General features: G+C 60.1%; 4 protein-coding genes across 4 annotated transcripts; 2 read left to right on the top strand and 2 right to left on the bottom strand.

Annotated features, from left to right (window-relative positions):
* Positions 1–579: 579 nt before the first annotated feature.
* B0H18DRAFT_661511 (mitochondrial carrier) lies at positions 580–3,150 on the top strand. Its single transcript, XM_048039016.1, has 14 exons — positions 580–974; positions 1,044–1,054; positions 1,624–1,687; positions 1,750–1,914; positions 1,978–2,102; positions 2,169–2,203; positions 2,276–2,286; positions 2,351–2,439; positions 2,487–2,517; positions 2,577–2,679; positions 2,738–2,769; positions 2,840–2,849; positions 2,902–2,948; positions 3,011–3,150. Exons 1-14 carry the CDS (start codon positions 863–865, stop codon positions 3,037–3,039), a joined length of 864 nt encoding a protein of 287 aa, XP_047889148.1. The 5' UTR covers positions 580–862; the 3' UTR covers positions 3,040–3,150.
* A 1,389-nt stretch (positions 3,151–4,539) lies between these two features.
* B0H18DRAFT_1122888 (uncharacterized protein) lies at positions 4,540–6,278 on the top strand (the record flags this gene model as incomplete). The annotated part of the gene is made up of 3 exons (XM_048034601.1): positions 4,540–4,566; positions 4,621–5,409; positions 5,499–6,278. The coding sequence occupies 3 exons, from the start codon at positions 4,540–4,542 to the stop codon at positions 6,276–6,278; spliced, it is 1,596 nt and encodes a 531-aa protein (XP_047889147.1).
* A 39-nt stretch (positions 6,279–6,317) lies between these two features.
* Positions 6,318–8,144, bottom strand: B0H18DRAFT_1030086 (uncharacterized protein; the record flags this gene model as incomplete). Its single annotated transcript, XM_048030011.1, has 3 exons — positions 6,318–6,817; positions 7,443–7,974; positions 8,024–8,144. The coding sequence occupies 3 exons, from the start codon at positions 8,142–8,144 to the stop codon at positions 6,568–6,570; spliced, it is 903 nt and encodes a 300-aa protein (XP_047889146.1). The 3' UTR covers positions 6,318–6,567.
* Positions 8,145–8,214: 70 nt separating this feature from the next.
* Positions 8,215–8,780, bottom strand: B0H18DRAFT_1030073 (uncharacterized protein; the record flags this gene model as incomplete). The annotated part of the gene is made up of 1 exon (XM_048030010.1): positions 8,215–8,780. A coding segment is annotated over exon 1 (202 nt), but the record flags the coding sequence as incomplete, so codon positions are not given.
* Positions 8,781–12,928: the final 4,148 nt, after the last annotated feature.

Below are 12,928 nucleotides of genomic sequence, written 5' to 3'. Positions count from 1 at the left end.
TAGTTTGGAAGGTGTGAAGCATGCGTGCTCACAGTTGGTGGGTGGGGAGTATTTGAGTTCGCCTGCGATCATCTTGCGGAGGACGGACTTTGAGTCTCCACCGTGGTCCTCATCGTCTGCCGCTATGGATGGAGTAGGGGTGATGGAACGAGCAGAAGCGGCATCTGTCCGCGAACAAAGGAGACGTCGGGTGCCCGTTCACTTTCATGCCAAGTTTTCCGCTTCTTCTTGGGCGGTGGTGTTGCAGACTTGCTCGAGTCGGATGTGGATGGTGCTATGGGCAATCGCTGGACGAACGAGGATTGTTAAAGAGAGAAGACTCATTTGCCTTCACAAATCAGTACCTTCTTCAAAGCGAGCCAGTTCGAAGATGGCTTTTGCGCAGTGGTTGTCTGGAGAGACATGGTCACGGATGAGGATCGCAGTCCTGTACTCGCTTACTTACCTGCTTACAAGGAGATTAGGATCCATTGTATTCCGCAATTTGCTTCACTGACTGTGGGAAAAATAGCTCAGCGGCGGCCCCCAAAGACTTTGTTCACAAGAATTGAGTGGCAGTGAGACCCTCAACACCGCTGATTCCGCCACATCGCATGCCTGAATCGTCATTCAGTCGAAATCAGGTCGAAATGCTGTTGAACTGCTCTGAGCTGCCTCTCACCAGCCGCGACACTGGCAAGCAGGCGGGTAGCTTCCACCATAACTAGCCCACAAGGACGACTTGCCCCAGCTGGTCTGCAACTCTACGACACCCTTGCTTTGGACTGATCTACACGTTTGGTTCGAACTCGTTTCTCCGAGTCTACACGCCTCGATATCTTGCTGCTTCTATCGTCTGACTCATTTATCCTGAGCGGAAGCGATGGATCTACAAACGGTGAACGAGCTGCTAGCAGGCAGCGTTGGAGGCGCAGCTCAAGTGCTGGTCGGACAACCGCTGGACACGGTCAAGACGCGTGCGCAGATCGCCCCGAGTTCAGTGCCTCTGCTTATATGCGTACGCGAGTAACCCCGGACTTACGCCCACCGTCCTCGCGTGACAGAGGGTATGTTTGTGAGTTGTCTTTCTTTATCTCATTTATCCGTACGAGGAAGGCAGTAGCAATTTAGTGGTCTGGATTGTCTAAGCGGGGTGGACTAGGAAGACACTTCCTGGCGCGGATGTCAAGGGTACCGAGAGAATGGGACACTGTTGACCACCCTATCATTCCAGTGGCAGAGATGTATCTGCGGCGGTTGTCTGTGCGTTGACGCATTCCACCTGTCGTTGGATGCGTATGCCCAGTCAGCGCATGTCCCCTTCCTCTCTGTCCGTCTCATGTCGATGCAATCCGAGTCTATGCCTGCGGTAGGACTGTTGCAGGTGATGAGTGAAATGAAGATGACCGCCGCGGTTGACCTATGGGATGCATGATCAGCGTCCGCACTCGCAGGACGATGAGTATCTGGTCTTGAATCGTGCATGACGTCTTACGGACTCTCGCCAGTCCAGACATACTCTTCGATCTTTTGCGCCGCTCTCCCTGGTGGCACATACGAGACTGTCTTCCCCAGAGGTCCCCTTGGAGATACCGCTCTATCAGACAAATGACGCGTGCGAGCCCGACTGCTAACTCCACTCAGAAAGGGCCCATGGACATTCTCGCGCAGACGGTTCGCAAGGAGGGCTTCTTCGCGCTCTACAAAGGTCCGTCGCCGGAGATCTGATGCAGTCAATGATCGCCTAACGCAGTGACCGAACGATTGCAGGCATGGCGAGCCCGCTCGTCGGCATCGCAGGTGTGAACTCGCTCCTGTTCGCCGCGTACGGCGTCTCGAAGCGGATCATCTCGCCGTTCCCCCAGCTGTCCCTCAAGGAAATCGCGGCCGCCGGCGCGCTCGCTGGTGCGGCAAACGCGATCCTCGCCAGCCCAGGTGCGTGCGGCCCTCTTCGCGGGATGCGAGGAGAACTGACCGTAATTGGCGCCGTTGTCGCAGTGGAGATGTTCAAAGTGCGGATGCAGGGCCAGTACGGTACGCCAGGCGACAAGCGGTTGCGCGCCGTCATGCGCGAGATGTGGCAGGAGTGGGGGCTCAGGAAGGGCGTCATGCGCGGGTATTGGGTGCGCGCATCTCGTTGATATCTTGGTCCTCGACGGAGCTTATTGAGCGATGATGGTCCACGGCAGGTAACTGTGGCGAGGGAGATTCCGGCCTATGCTGGGTGAGTTGCGCCGGTGCTCCGCGGTGTTCTGCCCCGCTGAGCTCTCGAGATCACACGCGCGGCGTGATGCAGGTTTTATACTGGTGAGTTCGACCGGGTGGATGCGAGCCGTACCTGTGCGGCGACCGTCTGATTATCTATTCCCAGCGTTTGAGTTTTCGAAGCGCAACTTCACGCAGAGGTATGGGAGCCAGATCCCGGTGTGGGCCCTGCTCGCGAGCGGCTCTACGGGCGGGGTGAGTCGCCCGTCGCTCGTCGGGACACCTAGCTGACCGGGGTGCAGATTGCATATTGGCTGGCGTGCTATCCGTTGGGTGGGTGGTGATGATCCCCCGCGTGTATTCAAGCATCACCCCGCTGACGCGTTGCGCAGATGTCGTCAAGTCCCGCGTACAGCTCCGGGCGACGCCGCCCACGGGTACGCCGGTCCAATACATTGCACGCGAGCTGAAGACCATTGTATTGGAGAGTGGATGGTGGGCGTCCCTGTGTCTTGATGCGGCCTCCTTGCGCTGAAACGTTCACTTCCTGCAGGACCGGGCTGTTTCGTGGGCTTTCTCCGTCGCGTACGTGTTCCATCGATGAGCAGCACGAGCGTTGCGCTGATTGACTGTCCGTGCTCATCTATCTGCGTAGTCCTGCGAAGGTACGAAGTGTGATTACGGGCTGTGGCGTGATACTCATGCGCGTCTGTGAAGCATACCTGCCGCCGCGAGTACGTTTGCTGCATTTGAGCTGACGAGAGGTGAGTGCCGCTGGTGTGCGTCCGACGATAGCTTCTTGACTCATGGTGATGTCTTCCGTTAGAGTATCTGCTGGAAGTGACGGGCGTGTGAGCTTCGGTTGGCTCAGGTATACCACTTGAAGGAAATGGAGTCTGGCGAGCGGATGCTATCAGAGGTTTGATTCAGTGGTCCTGACCTCCCGGCGGAAGGTGTGGCTTCCTCATACATGCATACGAAGGAGTGTATTGTCAGGGCGATGCCTATTCTGCTTGCTCTCGTGACTACCTTGTCGAGGAGAGAAGTTGCTGCCCAAGCCGCGGATATGTTGAAGAGATGCCAGGTTCCCAATTCCACACTGCTGGGGAAATCAGATGGGTGCTCCCATTCGGGGCCTCATTCAGCAGTTGCTTGACTACCGCTGTCCGCTTTCCTGGGCGTCCCTCTGAACATCCCAGAATGCAGATTGCAGGGCTTCGGGTTGCAAGCGCCCTGCCACGTCGGACTACAACCTGCTGCGTGTATCACGAACACGACTAGTTATCGTTGAACGAGACACCGTCATTGCGGTCTGCCTTCGGTGGAAGCCAGATTCTACGTGTATCTCGTGCACATAGAACACAGCACGCGCACTGCGATTCCTACGCGCTGGCATCGACGGGAAATTACCTGTCAATCGAGCAGCAGAAGTCATGTGGAACACACCTCATTCCGACCCTCGGGCTCGACGGGCTTCTTTGCAAAGTCAGTGCGAGAAGTGCGTCCAGCGGTCTCGATGTCCCTGTTATACAGTAAGTACATTCTCCGCGGTCACGTTGACTGACCTTTCTGTGATCGCTGATTGGCCACGCCCTTGATGAACAAAGATTCCAGGATGTGATGAGAGCGTGGCGAGGCGATGCACAGGCCACGCTGGACGGTTCTGCTGGGTTGTGCGTGGCCGGGGAGACTTCTAATTGCCCTGATATGGCGCTTTTGAGACTGTTCATCACGGACGAAGGAGAGGGTTTCGCTGATGCTGCGAGTCGCGGGCGGATGGACTCACCCGTCCACCCACAAGGTCAGTGTCCGCTGGCGACGCAGTCCATCATCATATGCTCAACTGAATCAGTTCTGCGACTATAGGCTTTGCTTCGCTGTGAGACGCGTGCATACCGATGCGACGATAATCTGCCAGGCCGAAAACCTTCTCTGACTGGCGTGATGTCGGACGTTCGCCGGCGTGCGCGTGGTCATGAGCCGCAGAACGGGACACCTGCAGTTGGCCGCTGCCCATGCAGTGTGCGTCTGGTAGATATGCTCGCGGTGAGAACAACAGCTGCCTGTTATGGGAACACACCACTGGGCTGCGGCGCCTGCTGTAGCTCTGCTCCATCTCTACTCGCGCGCCCTTCGCGTGGAGGTGAGCAAGTGTAGGTAGCGTCATGCGCTTACATGCAGGTGGGTCTCGGTGGCGAGTGGCGAGTGGGGGGCCGAGCGTCGTAGCACCTATAGAGGGCGTGTCCAGCGCACGCCGCATCTCCTCACTCTTCTTCACGTCGCCCACAACGATTATCGCAGCACTCACGAGGCCAGACAACGCGTCTTTGTAAGTACTTACGACCGTTTACGTCCATGATCAGACCCGAATGCGCAAACTGCGTGAGTCCGAGTTTCACGTCCGAGAAGAGACAGCGCTAATCAGCTCGCCATTAGGCTCCCGGAGATGGGCAGACGCGCTCAGTCAACAGCGGCGTTGTGCTGGGCGTTTTGGGCGGGATGGCGCTGATCGCTCTGCTCGTGGTCGTTGTCGTTCCCGTTGCGCGGCGCCAAGGGCGGAGGCGCAGGCGTATGGGCGGCCGGGAGGACGTGGAGAGTGGAATACTTCCTTCTCGGCGATCATCTTCCCGTCATCAAAAGATGCAGCAGCTCGAGATCCCAGCCGGTCCGGACGTGCTCCTGCCCCTCATCGATCCAGTGTCGACCATAAGCTGGTCAGATCTCCGCTCGAAGAACACAAGCGTTGATTCACTTCAAGAGGCCGGCCTATACTCCTTCCGCACCGACGCCGCCACCACCTCGCACCCCGGCCTCGACGACCCGGACATGGACCGCGGCGACACGGGACGGCAACAGGAGGTCGACGACGCCCAAATGTCAGCGGGGGCGTTGAAACTCAGTCCGACGCCCCCGGGGCTCCCGTCCAAGATTGGCGCCAGCACAGCTCCTGGAGGAGGGTCGTACTCATCTATGCCCGCAACCAGCTCGGACGCTGCCCTCCATGTTGGCATGTACCCCCTCAGCCCCGTCTCGCCCGTCTTCACCATGTCCAGGGGTGCGAGCCGTTCCCGGCCGGGCACCGCGCGCACAGGCATGGAGCCCCTCATCGAGGATGGCACCCCCAGCGCCGGTCCGCCCCCATTGCGGCAACTACCATCGCCGCCGTCCTCGCCTGATCAATACGAACCAAACTTCCGCGGCAGCACAACCAGACGACGCCCGAGCGTCACCGCCAGTCATACCGCGCCCTCTGCCATCACCTATCGCCCCGCTCGTCGACGACGACGGCCGTCCCGCTCACCGCCGCCTTCCAGACCAGCCTCCTCTCAGGCACGCAGTCCGCGCACGCGTCCACGAGCACGCACCGATACCCCTCCCTGGCCGTCCCTGCGTCCCGCTCGCGTGCGAGCTCCGTCTCGCTCGCACCGATACCCGACCTGTCGCCCACGGAGCGTCCGACCGACGCTGCCCGCCGCATGAGCATGAGCACGACCGAGCTGCGCCACCGCCACCCCTCATCTGCCGCAGCCACCCAGGGCAGTCACTCCGCGTCGCACGGGACTGTGACGCGATCCGGCACGCCCAGCCACGGCGCGACGCATGCGGGCATCCAGCCACGCATCCCAGAGTACGGCGAGGCGGGCCCGTCGACGTGGCAGCGCCGGAGGAGCATGCAGCTCGAGCGTAGCCCGCCGCCGTTCACGGGCTCGCCGTCCCCGCTCTCGCCCCCGCCCTCCGCGCGCCCCATCCGGCCGCTCCCCGTCCCCGGCGCGCCCGCCGGCGCACGGCCACACTCTCAGTCTCAGTCACACACCCAGCACGAAGCCCAGTCGCACCAGCACCTCCCGCCGATCGTCAGGAAGCGCGACAGCCCCGCGCTCCGGCCGCTCCCCGCGTCGCCGTTCGTGCAGGCGGGCGCGGTCAGCCGGCAATCGAGCCTCAGCGCGGGCACGCGCACACGGTCGAGCAGCGTGATGAGCGAGCGGTCCATGCCTCGCCAGCTTCCCCCACTCGCCCCGCTGCCCCCGCTCGAGTTTGGTGCGGAGTTTGTGCCGGACGGGGATGCGAGGAGCGTGCGATCGCGGGGGAAGTAATGGGTTATCTGGGTGCAAGGAGGGGCGAGGAGAAGGGCTTGGCGGGCCCGACGGGGATGGGGAGAAGGAAGGAAGGAGGAAGATCACTCTCACGCTGTGCGATTGCTGCTGCTTACTGTCGTTCTGACTTGCTATGATTGAGATGGGACCTCGTGGACGGGCATGACAGCGTACCCACCTGCACGACCTTCCGCATTATTTATCGCTCTGCTCTGTGTTGTATATCGATACCTCTATATGTCCGTATCCCGGCCGTATTGTAGCTTACACTTGCATCCCTCTTCCTCGTCTACGCGGTGTCGTCCGGCGGGCCCTTCTTCCACTTGTCCCACATGCGCGTACAGACATTGCGCGCGAGCACGAATGGCTCCGCCGTCTGCGCCTTCTCGACGATGCGGCCCGCGAACTTGAGCTGGTCGCCCGAGTGCAGCGTCTCGTGTGTGAGCGTGAGCAATTTATGTGAGGGCGCGAGTAGCCGGTCGATCTGCTCCCAGATGGAGGGGAAGGGTGGAGGCATGGGCAGGAGGATTGACTGGCCACTAGAGGTCATCGTCAGTATGCAGTGATACTCAGAGCGCTCCGAAGTCGACAAATAGTAAAGGAGATATTGACCGGCATTCTTGCGAAGTACAGGCATTGGTATCGGATTGCGCTCGGGCGACGCGAACACCCACTTCCCGATAATGATTGAGTGCAGAGACAGTGCGAGCAGTCCTCTCCGCTGGACCTCGGGGTGATCTTGGTCACCGCTCATGAATTGCTCCACCGGGCCCCTGCTTACAGCAAGATCTATAGACCGCAGGACGCACGCAGAGATCGGCTGGGCTGCGGTGGTGCAGAACAGGCACATTACCCTGCACTAGGAAGCATAAACTTTCGGAGGATACCGTTGTGCAATCCTTTCTCGAGCTCCGTTAAGACCTCGAACAATCCCGCCTGACCACAGCTCGTGGTTGCATCGCGCCAAGGGCCGTCCTGCCCTTCTGTGCGTGTTGTGCGGAACGGTCTATCAATCGTTTGCTTGCTGAAAGCAGCATGAAATGGTTTGCGGGAATCCACCACTGCATCACCGATTGAGTCCCAACCGTGAATGAGCTCCGTCGGCATGGTCGGATGAAAGTACATGGCACAACTCTGGTAAGAGGGGACGAAGGGGAAACACACCTCATGTCGGGAAACGGTCTCCTTGCCGATGCCAGTGCCCGACTCTTATCTACTTGCGCGTCCTCCTTGGGTTGTTGACCCCCGCGCGCCTGCTCCTGTTGCTGCTGCTGCCACGCGTCGGTCCGGTCCTGCTTGTACTTGTCCCACTGCGCCTGACGCTCGATGTTGTGCATCATGAGGTCAAGCTTCTCCTGCGTCGCCCAGCGACTCTTGCTGAACCAGACGTAGTAGCCCTCCTCCCAGTACCGCACGTCGTCGTGCTGCCGCGCGTGGCCCTCCTGGCCCTCCGGTGTCTCGCCGATGAGGATGTACAGCAGGGACGGGATGCGCTGGCCCTCTGGTGGGAGCGGGTACCGGGCTGGCGCGGGCGCGGGCTTGCCTTCGTGCGCGGTGATGGCGCGCTGAACTTCGTGCGCGAAGACGCGACGGATGCAGAAGGTTCGGCACCAGGGCTCGCGCTGTTCCAGGCGACCGCGTACGCTCTGGGAGCAGTAGGTGAAGCACCGCTCGTCTACCTTCGGCGAGTGCGTGCCTGTGGGATATATGTCAATGTCACCGAGCAGCAGAACGAGACGTCGCACCTTTCGCCTGGCGGACAATCTTGACCGACGGGAACTGTGACCAGAAGATCGGGTACGGCCTGGCCGGCGCCGAGTTTGATGATTCGTCCACTGGCTTGCCTCCGCGGTCGGTTGAGGACATGACAGCAGCAAGTTCAAGACGAAACAAACCGATGGTGAGAGTAAGAAAGTAAGAGCAGGATGAGGCTGAGGGTCGAGCGTACGCCACCGCCACCCCGCTGCCGAGATTTGAGCGGAGATCGAAGACGCGCATAGACCCCCGAATTTCTCGCGCATTTTCTTTCTTTTCACCGTCGCGCCGTCTGAAGAATCGCCGTCGCAGCTCACGCACAGGGAGCCTCGCGCTCTCTTCTTCCAGCTGTGGGGAAAGTCCCCGGAGATGCAGACTCAACCCTCGTTCAACTGGTGGAAAGCGGCCGCCCCCAAGCACGGCGGGACCGGACGAGGACGGAGGGAAAGGCTTTGCGCGGGCTGCTTGCCTGGTGAGCACCCCTGCTAGCTCTCTCCCGTCTGCCGCGCGACTTGCGGTCGTGTGCTCGGTGACGGCGCCGAGGTGCGAAGATATGAGCACGTCGGTTGCTCGGGTGCGTGGCTTGTGGTCGGGCGATGCGTTGCTCATAGACATAGTTATGCGATTGCGGGCACCTTGCTGCTCGTCAACGGAATGGGGCTTACTCTCATTCGGCGCGACACACCTGTCTTTATTTTTCTCCTCTCGGAACATTCGCTGTTCTCATGGCTGTATGTACGGTGTGCGGCGTGAGTTGTAAAATTTGGTGAGTGCACGCGTTGACACGGTTCCCTTGTGATGCTTCAAACTTTTTGAATTTCTTCAAGGAGTATACCTGCAGCGTCCGCGTTGCAGGGCGGGCTCCAGACTTGACACCTCTGATCTTGTTGCTTTGATTGTGTATGTTCCTTTACTGACCTACATCTTCTATAGCAGGTGCATTGGAGGGTTGTCTTCGAGACGTCGGGCTCTTGTATGTCATCTGCAATGTCGCATAAACTCAATACGATATATGTAGTGCAAGACCGTTGGCACCCTATCCTTAAATCTACGCATATATGCAGCTTTGACGTGCTGTAGCGGGGTGAACGTGTTTGCGTGCCATATCCTGGGCGTCGTGCCGGGCATACAAAATCAAATAAGCAACCGTTCTTTCAAGCGGTCCGCCACTGTCTCGATGGCGAGGCGAACGCCTTCATATGGTCTTCCGTGGCATTAACAGATGCCACATCTTATTGCCGGTCGATACGGCCGCTCACCGGTCACCCTCGACCCAGTTGGTGGCATTGTAGGCAGGTCGCACCTTGAATACATAACTGAATGCTCATGCTAAAGTTACAGGAGACTGATTCTGAGGTGGCTGCTTCACGGCTTAAGCTGTCCATAACAGTCCTGGCCGACTGGGTGGTGGTGCGGCCACGAGCGAAGCGTTACTATCGCGTCTCATAGACGACTTAACGTGAAAGACCTACTAGGCTCGCGTTTCGGTGCGCTGTTGCCGGTTTGCAGTGCGCAAAAATTCTCAGGTACGTTTTGAACACGTCTCAAACTGCGGATCACAAAATGCACTGGTCATGCCTCGTCTGTTTCGTCTGTGCCACTCTGTGGGTAGGACTCTAAGTAACTCCTCACACGGACGTGTATGTCACCAACTCTCCATTATATTTAACTGCGATCCATAGGCCAAGTCTATCCGGAGAAATTTGGCCACTGAATAATATGGAACTTGGATTCTCGACCAACATCCCCGAGACAGCATATATGGTATTGACGGAAGGTGTGTCAGTGTTAGTCTCCATCGCAGACCAAAGCCGACAAGTGTCATGTCAGTGTTTGAGACAGCGGCTCGCCCTTTCGCCTTGTCTGAGCGAACGCCGGTCCTTGTCCTCCAACCTTTGCGCACCTGCAAGCACACGATTCCGCAATCTAGCTGCATACATCTCACGCGGTTCCGGCGGTCAGCTCTTGTCTCCAAACAGCTTGCCGTAGAATATGAGCATAGTGTCCCCGTCCGACACCTGGCGAGTCAAGCTCGAGCTGAGCTTCACGGTGACCCTCGTTCAGGCTGTACTGTACTCAGGGTAGTCTGAGTCTGTGCCAGGTCAACGGCGGATCCAAATCGGCGGGTCAGCGGATTACGGGCGTGCTCTCCAAGCAAATGGACATACACTTCTGCTTTCGCCGTTCCCTCCTCCACTTCCGCACTAATTTACTGTCACACGGCACTGGCTGGCCAGTCCTGATGGCACGCATCCGTTCCTGCTTAGCTCAAGCTGACGATTCTGTTTGGCACTACTAGCCCTGCCTTTTTCGCTTTCATCCTATGTAATGACTGCACGATCTACCCTGTTTCAATGACCCATCGCTAAGTGAGAAGATTGCGTGTACAATCTCGTCACTATAACGTCTGCAACTGGTGTTCAATGGGAGCATCACTGGCAAGGGAGTGACCATTGGCAACAAGAATTGAGGATGGACTCGGACGGCTGGGTGCCTGCATGAGACGAGCATCTACCAAGTAGCATAACGGGCACTGGCACTTTGTTTGCGCCACACCGCCTGGCGGTGGTCACGGGATCAACGCGCCATCAACAGGCGTCAACAGAGACGCGTCGGGCGCGTGTGAGTGCGCCGGGCGGTTCGAAAGCGACGCCGCCTCCATCTTCCTCCCGCCCGATGACCAGCTCCCGGCGAACGCGCTCTCAGCTCGCTCTTCCTGCTTTTGACCTCAACCAGCTCGCGCGATCACCCCTCAAGGATGCCCGCCAGGCTATCCGCAACAACCAGTCTCCCCAGTCCAATCCGGAAACCGACCCTCGTCTCTTCTCTCCCCAGTCCAACCCTGAAACTGAACCCCTTCTCTACTCTCCTTTGCACAAGCAGCCGAAGCGTCCCTCATCCCCGTTCAAGGACACCAACACACTCGAGCGGGAATTAAAGCGCGCCAGGCATGACGACCAGCACGAGGAGAACCGGTCTCCGCTGCTCGGGCCACGCCGACCGCCGTCTGCATCGTCTATTCGCGACATGGTTCCCTCGGACACGCCGACTGTGTTTCGACGTGCGCAGTCTGTCCCCATCTGGCCGTCAGCCCCACTCATCGACCTGACCCGCGTGCCCCGCTCGCCCTCCAAGCCCTCGCCCGTTCTCCAATTCACCGCTCTCCCACCTGTACAGCTCGAACCCGCGAGTCCCGAGCCACCTGCGCAATTGGCGACTGACGATGCACCATCTCTCGTGCCCAGCCGTCCTTTTACCCCGGAACAAGCCACCTCGCCGCCTGCCTCGCCACTGTCCCCGCTCACGCCTCTCACTGACACCCCAGCACTCCCCGGCGTCGCGGGACCGTCCAGCGACGGCGATCTCACCCCCGCGCCATCCAGTGAGCTCTCCGCCGTGCCGTCCAGCGAAGCCGACGTCGACACGCCACGGCCCATCTTATTTCCATCGACGTCCGTAACCGCAACACCCTCGACCGGCCCAAGCCGCCTTCCTCGTCTGTCCTTCATGCCATCGACCCGGACGCCGTCTTCGAAGAAGCTCTCGCCGGCCAGACCGTCTAAGGCGTCGTCGAGGCGGCAGGAGAAGGCCCGCGCACAGCTCCTCGGGCCCATCCCGCTCGGCGGGCGCATGACACGCTCAGCAGCGCTCCGCCAGAGGGAGAATTTGAAGAAGGACGTGGAGGCGACGCCGAAGCCCGTTGCAGGGCCGTCCACGCCCGCTCCTCTCCGTACGTCCCGCTCCTCTCTCGCTCTTCTCTTCCCTCTCGCTCTCTCCTCTTCCCTTCCCTCTCTCGCTCTCGTGTTTACTTTCTTTCCTTCGTCCCCTGCGCCCTCGACTCCCTCCTCCTCGCCTCCCGTTTCCCCCGCTCTCTTTCCCGCGCCCTCTCTCTGTCTTGATGCAAGTACAGCAGGCCTGACTGACTAATGGAATGTACTAGGATTTACTCCCGCCAAACCCGTACCAGCCGCGGCGGACCTCTCGAACAAGCCAACGCCGCTCGGACTGGGCACCCACAAGCGGGGCACCTTCTCGTTCAGCTTCGCCCAGCCCACGGCGAGCTCCGCCGCCCGGTCCACGCCCGCGTCGCCCGAGAAAGGCAAGGGAAAGGAGAAGGCGCGCTCCGCCCTGCCCGTGCCGTCCACCTCGAGCTCGAGCTCGAGCTCAGACGCGAAGCCGTCGACTGCGATCGGGTGGACGCCGAATGCGAGTACGCAGTCGGACGGGACCCCGCTCAACTCGTCGCTGTCGTCGCTCTCGCTCGCCCTCCAGAAGCTGAGCATGCCCGCGCCCTCACGGCCTGGCACGAGCATGGGCTTCCATCCCGAGGCTGCCGCGACGAGCGACGGGTTGTCTACGGCGCGGCCGACTTACGCACGTCCGCCCGCCTCCCAGCCGCACCCACACACGTCCCAGCCTCAGTCGCACCCCCGCCCGAACTCGGCCGCTGCGGGCCCCGTGCGCGCACCTTCTGTGCAGCGTGCGGCGACGGTGAGTGACTTTTTCAGGACGCCGAGGCATGCTACGCGTGCTCCTCCCACTGCTGCCGCTGCCACTCCCACTCCCGCAACCACTACTACTATGACACCGGCCTCGGGTCCGAATCCAAGCGCAGGAACAGGAGGCCGTCCGCCAGAGAGGCAGAAACGGATCAATGTCTACACCGGGATCGTCCCGGGCAAGCCGCGGGGGAACCTCTCCTTCGGGAAACCCTCGACTGCGAGCGGCGCGGGCCCGTCGAACGCCGCACCGGGGCCGTCGAGCCCGGGCAAGAGTGCGTGGTCGATACTGCCGCCGCCGGCGAGCAAGCAGGGTGGGTTCGGTGTCGGTGGCGCAGGTAGGAGGGGGGGTAATCCAGGGGCCAGGCGGCTCTTCCCGCGGGCGAGCAAGAAGTC

This window comes from Fomitopsis serialis (genome assembly GCF_022376445.1).
Source record: "Fomitopsis serialis strain Sig1Antser10 chromosome Unknown B0H18scaffold_85, whole genome shotgun sequence".
NCBI classification, from domain to species: Eukaryota; Fungi; Basidiomycota; class Agaricomycetes; order Polyporales; family Fomitopsidaceae; genus Fomitopsis; species Fomitopsis serialis.
The sequence above is the reverse complement of the archived record's forward strand: the minus strand, read 5'-3'. Positions and strand labels throughout refer to the sequence as shown.

Bases quoted from the DNA above. Each gene is read 5' to 3' on its own strand.
- B0H18DRAFT_661511 (XM_048039016.1), top strand. From the start codon at position 863: ATGGATCTACAAACGGTGAACGAGCTGCTAGCAGGCAGCGTTGGAGGC. The intron at 1,915-1,977 runs GTGCGTGCGGCC...CCGTTGTCGCAG, and splicing joins CGCGATCCTCGCCAGCCCAG to TGGAGATGTTCAAAGTGCGG. The intron at 2,103-2,168 runs GTGCGCGCATCT...GGTCCACGGCAG, and splicing joins GCGTCATGCGCGGGTATTGG to GTAACTGTGGCGAGGGAGAT.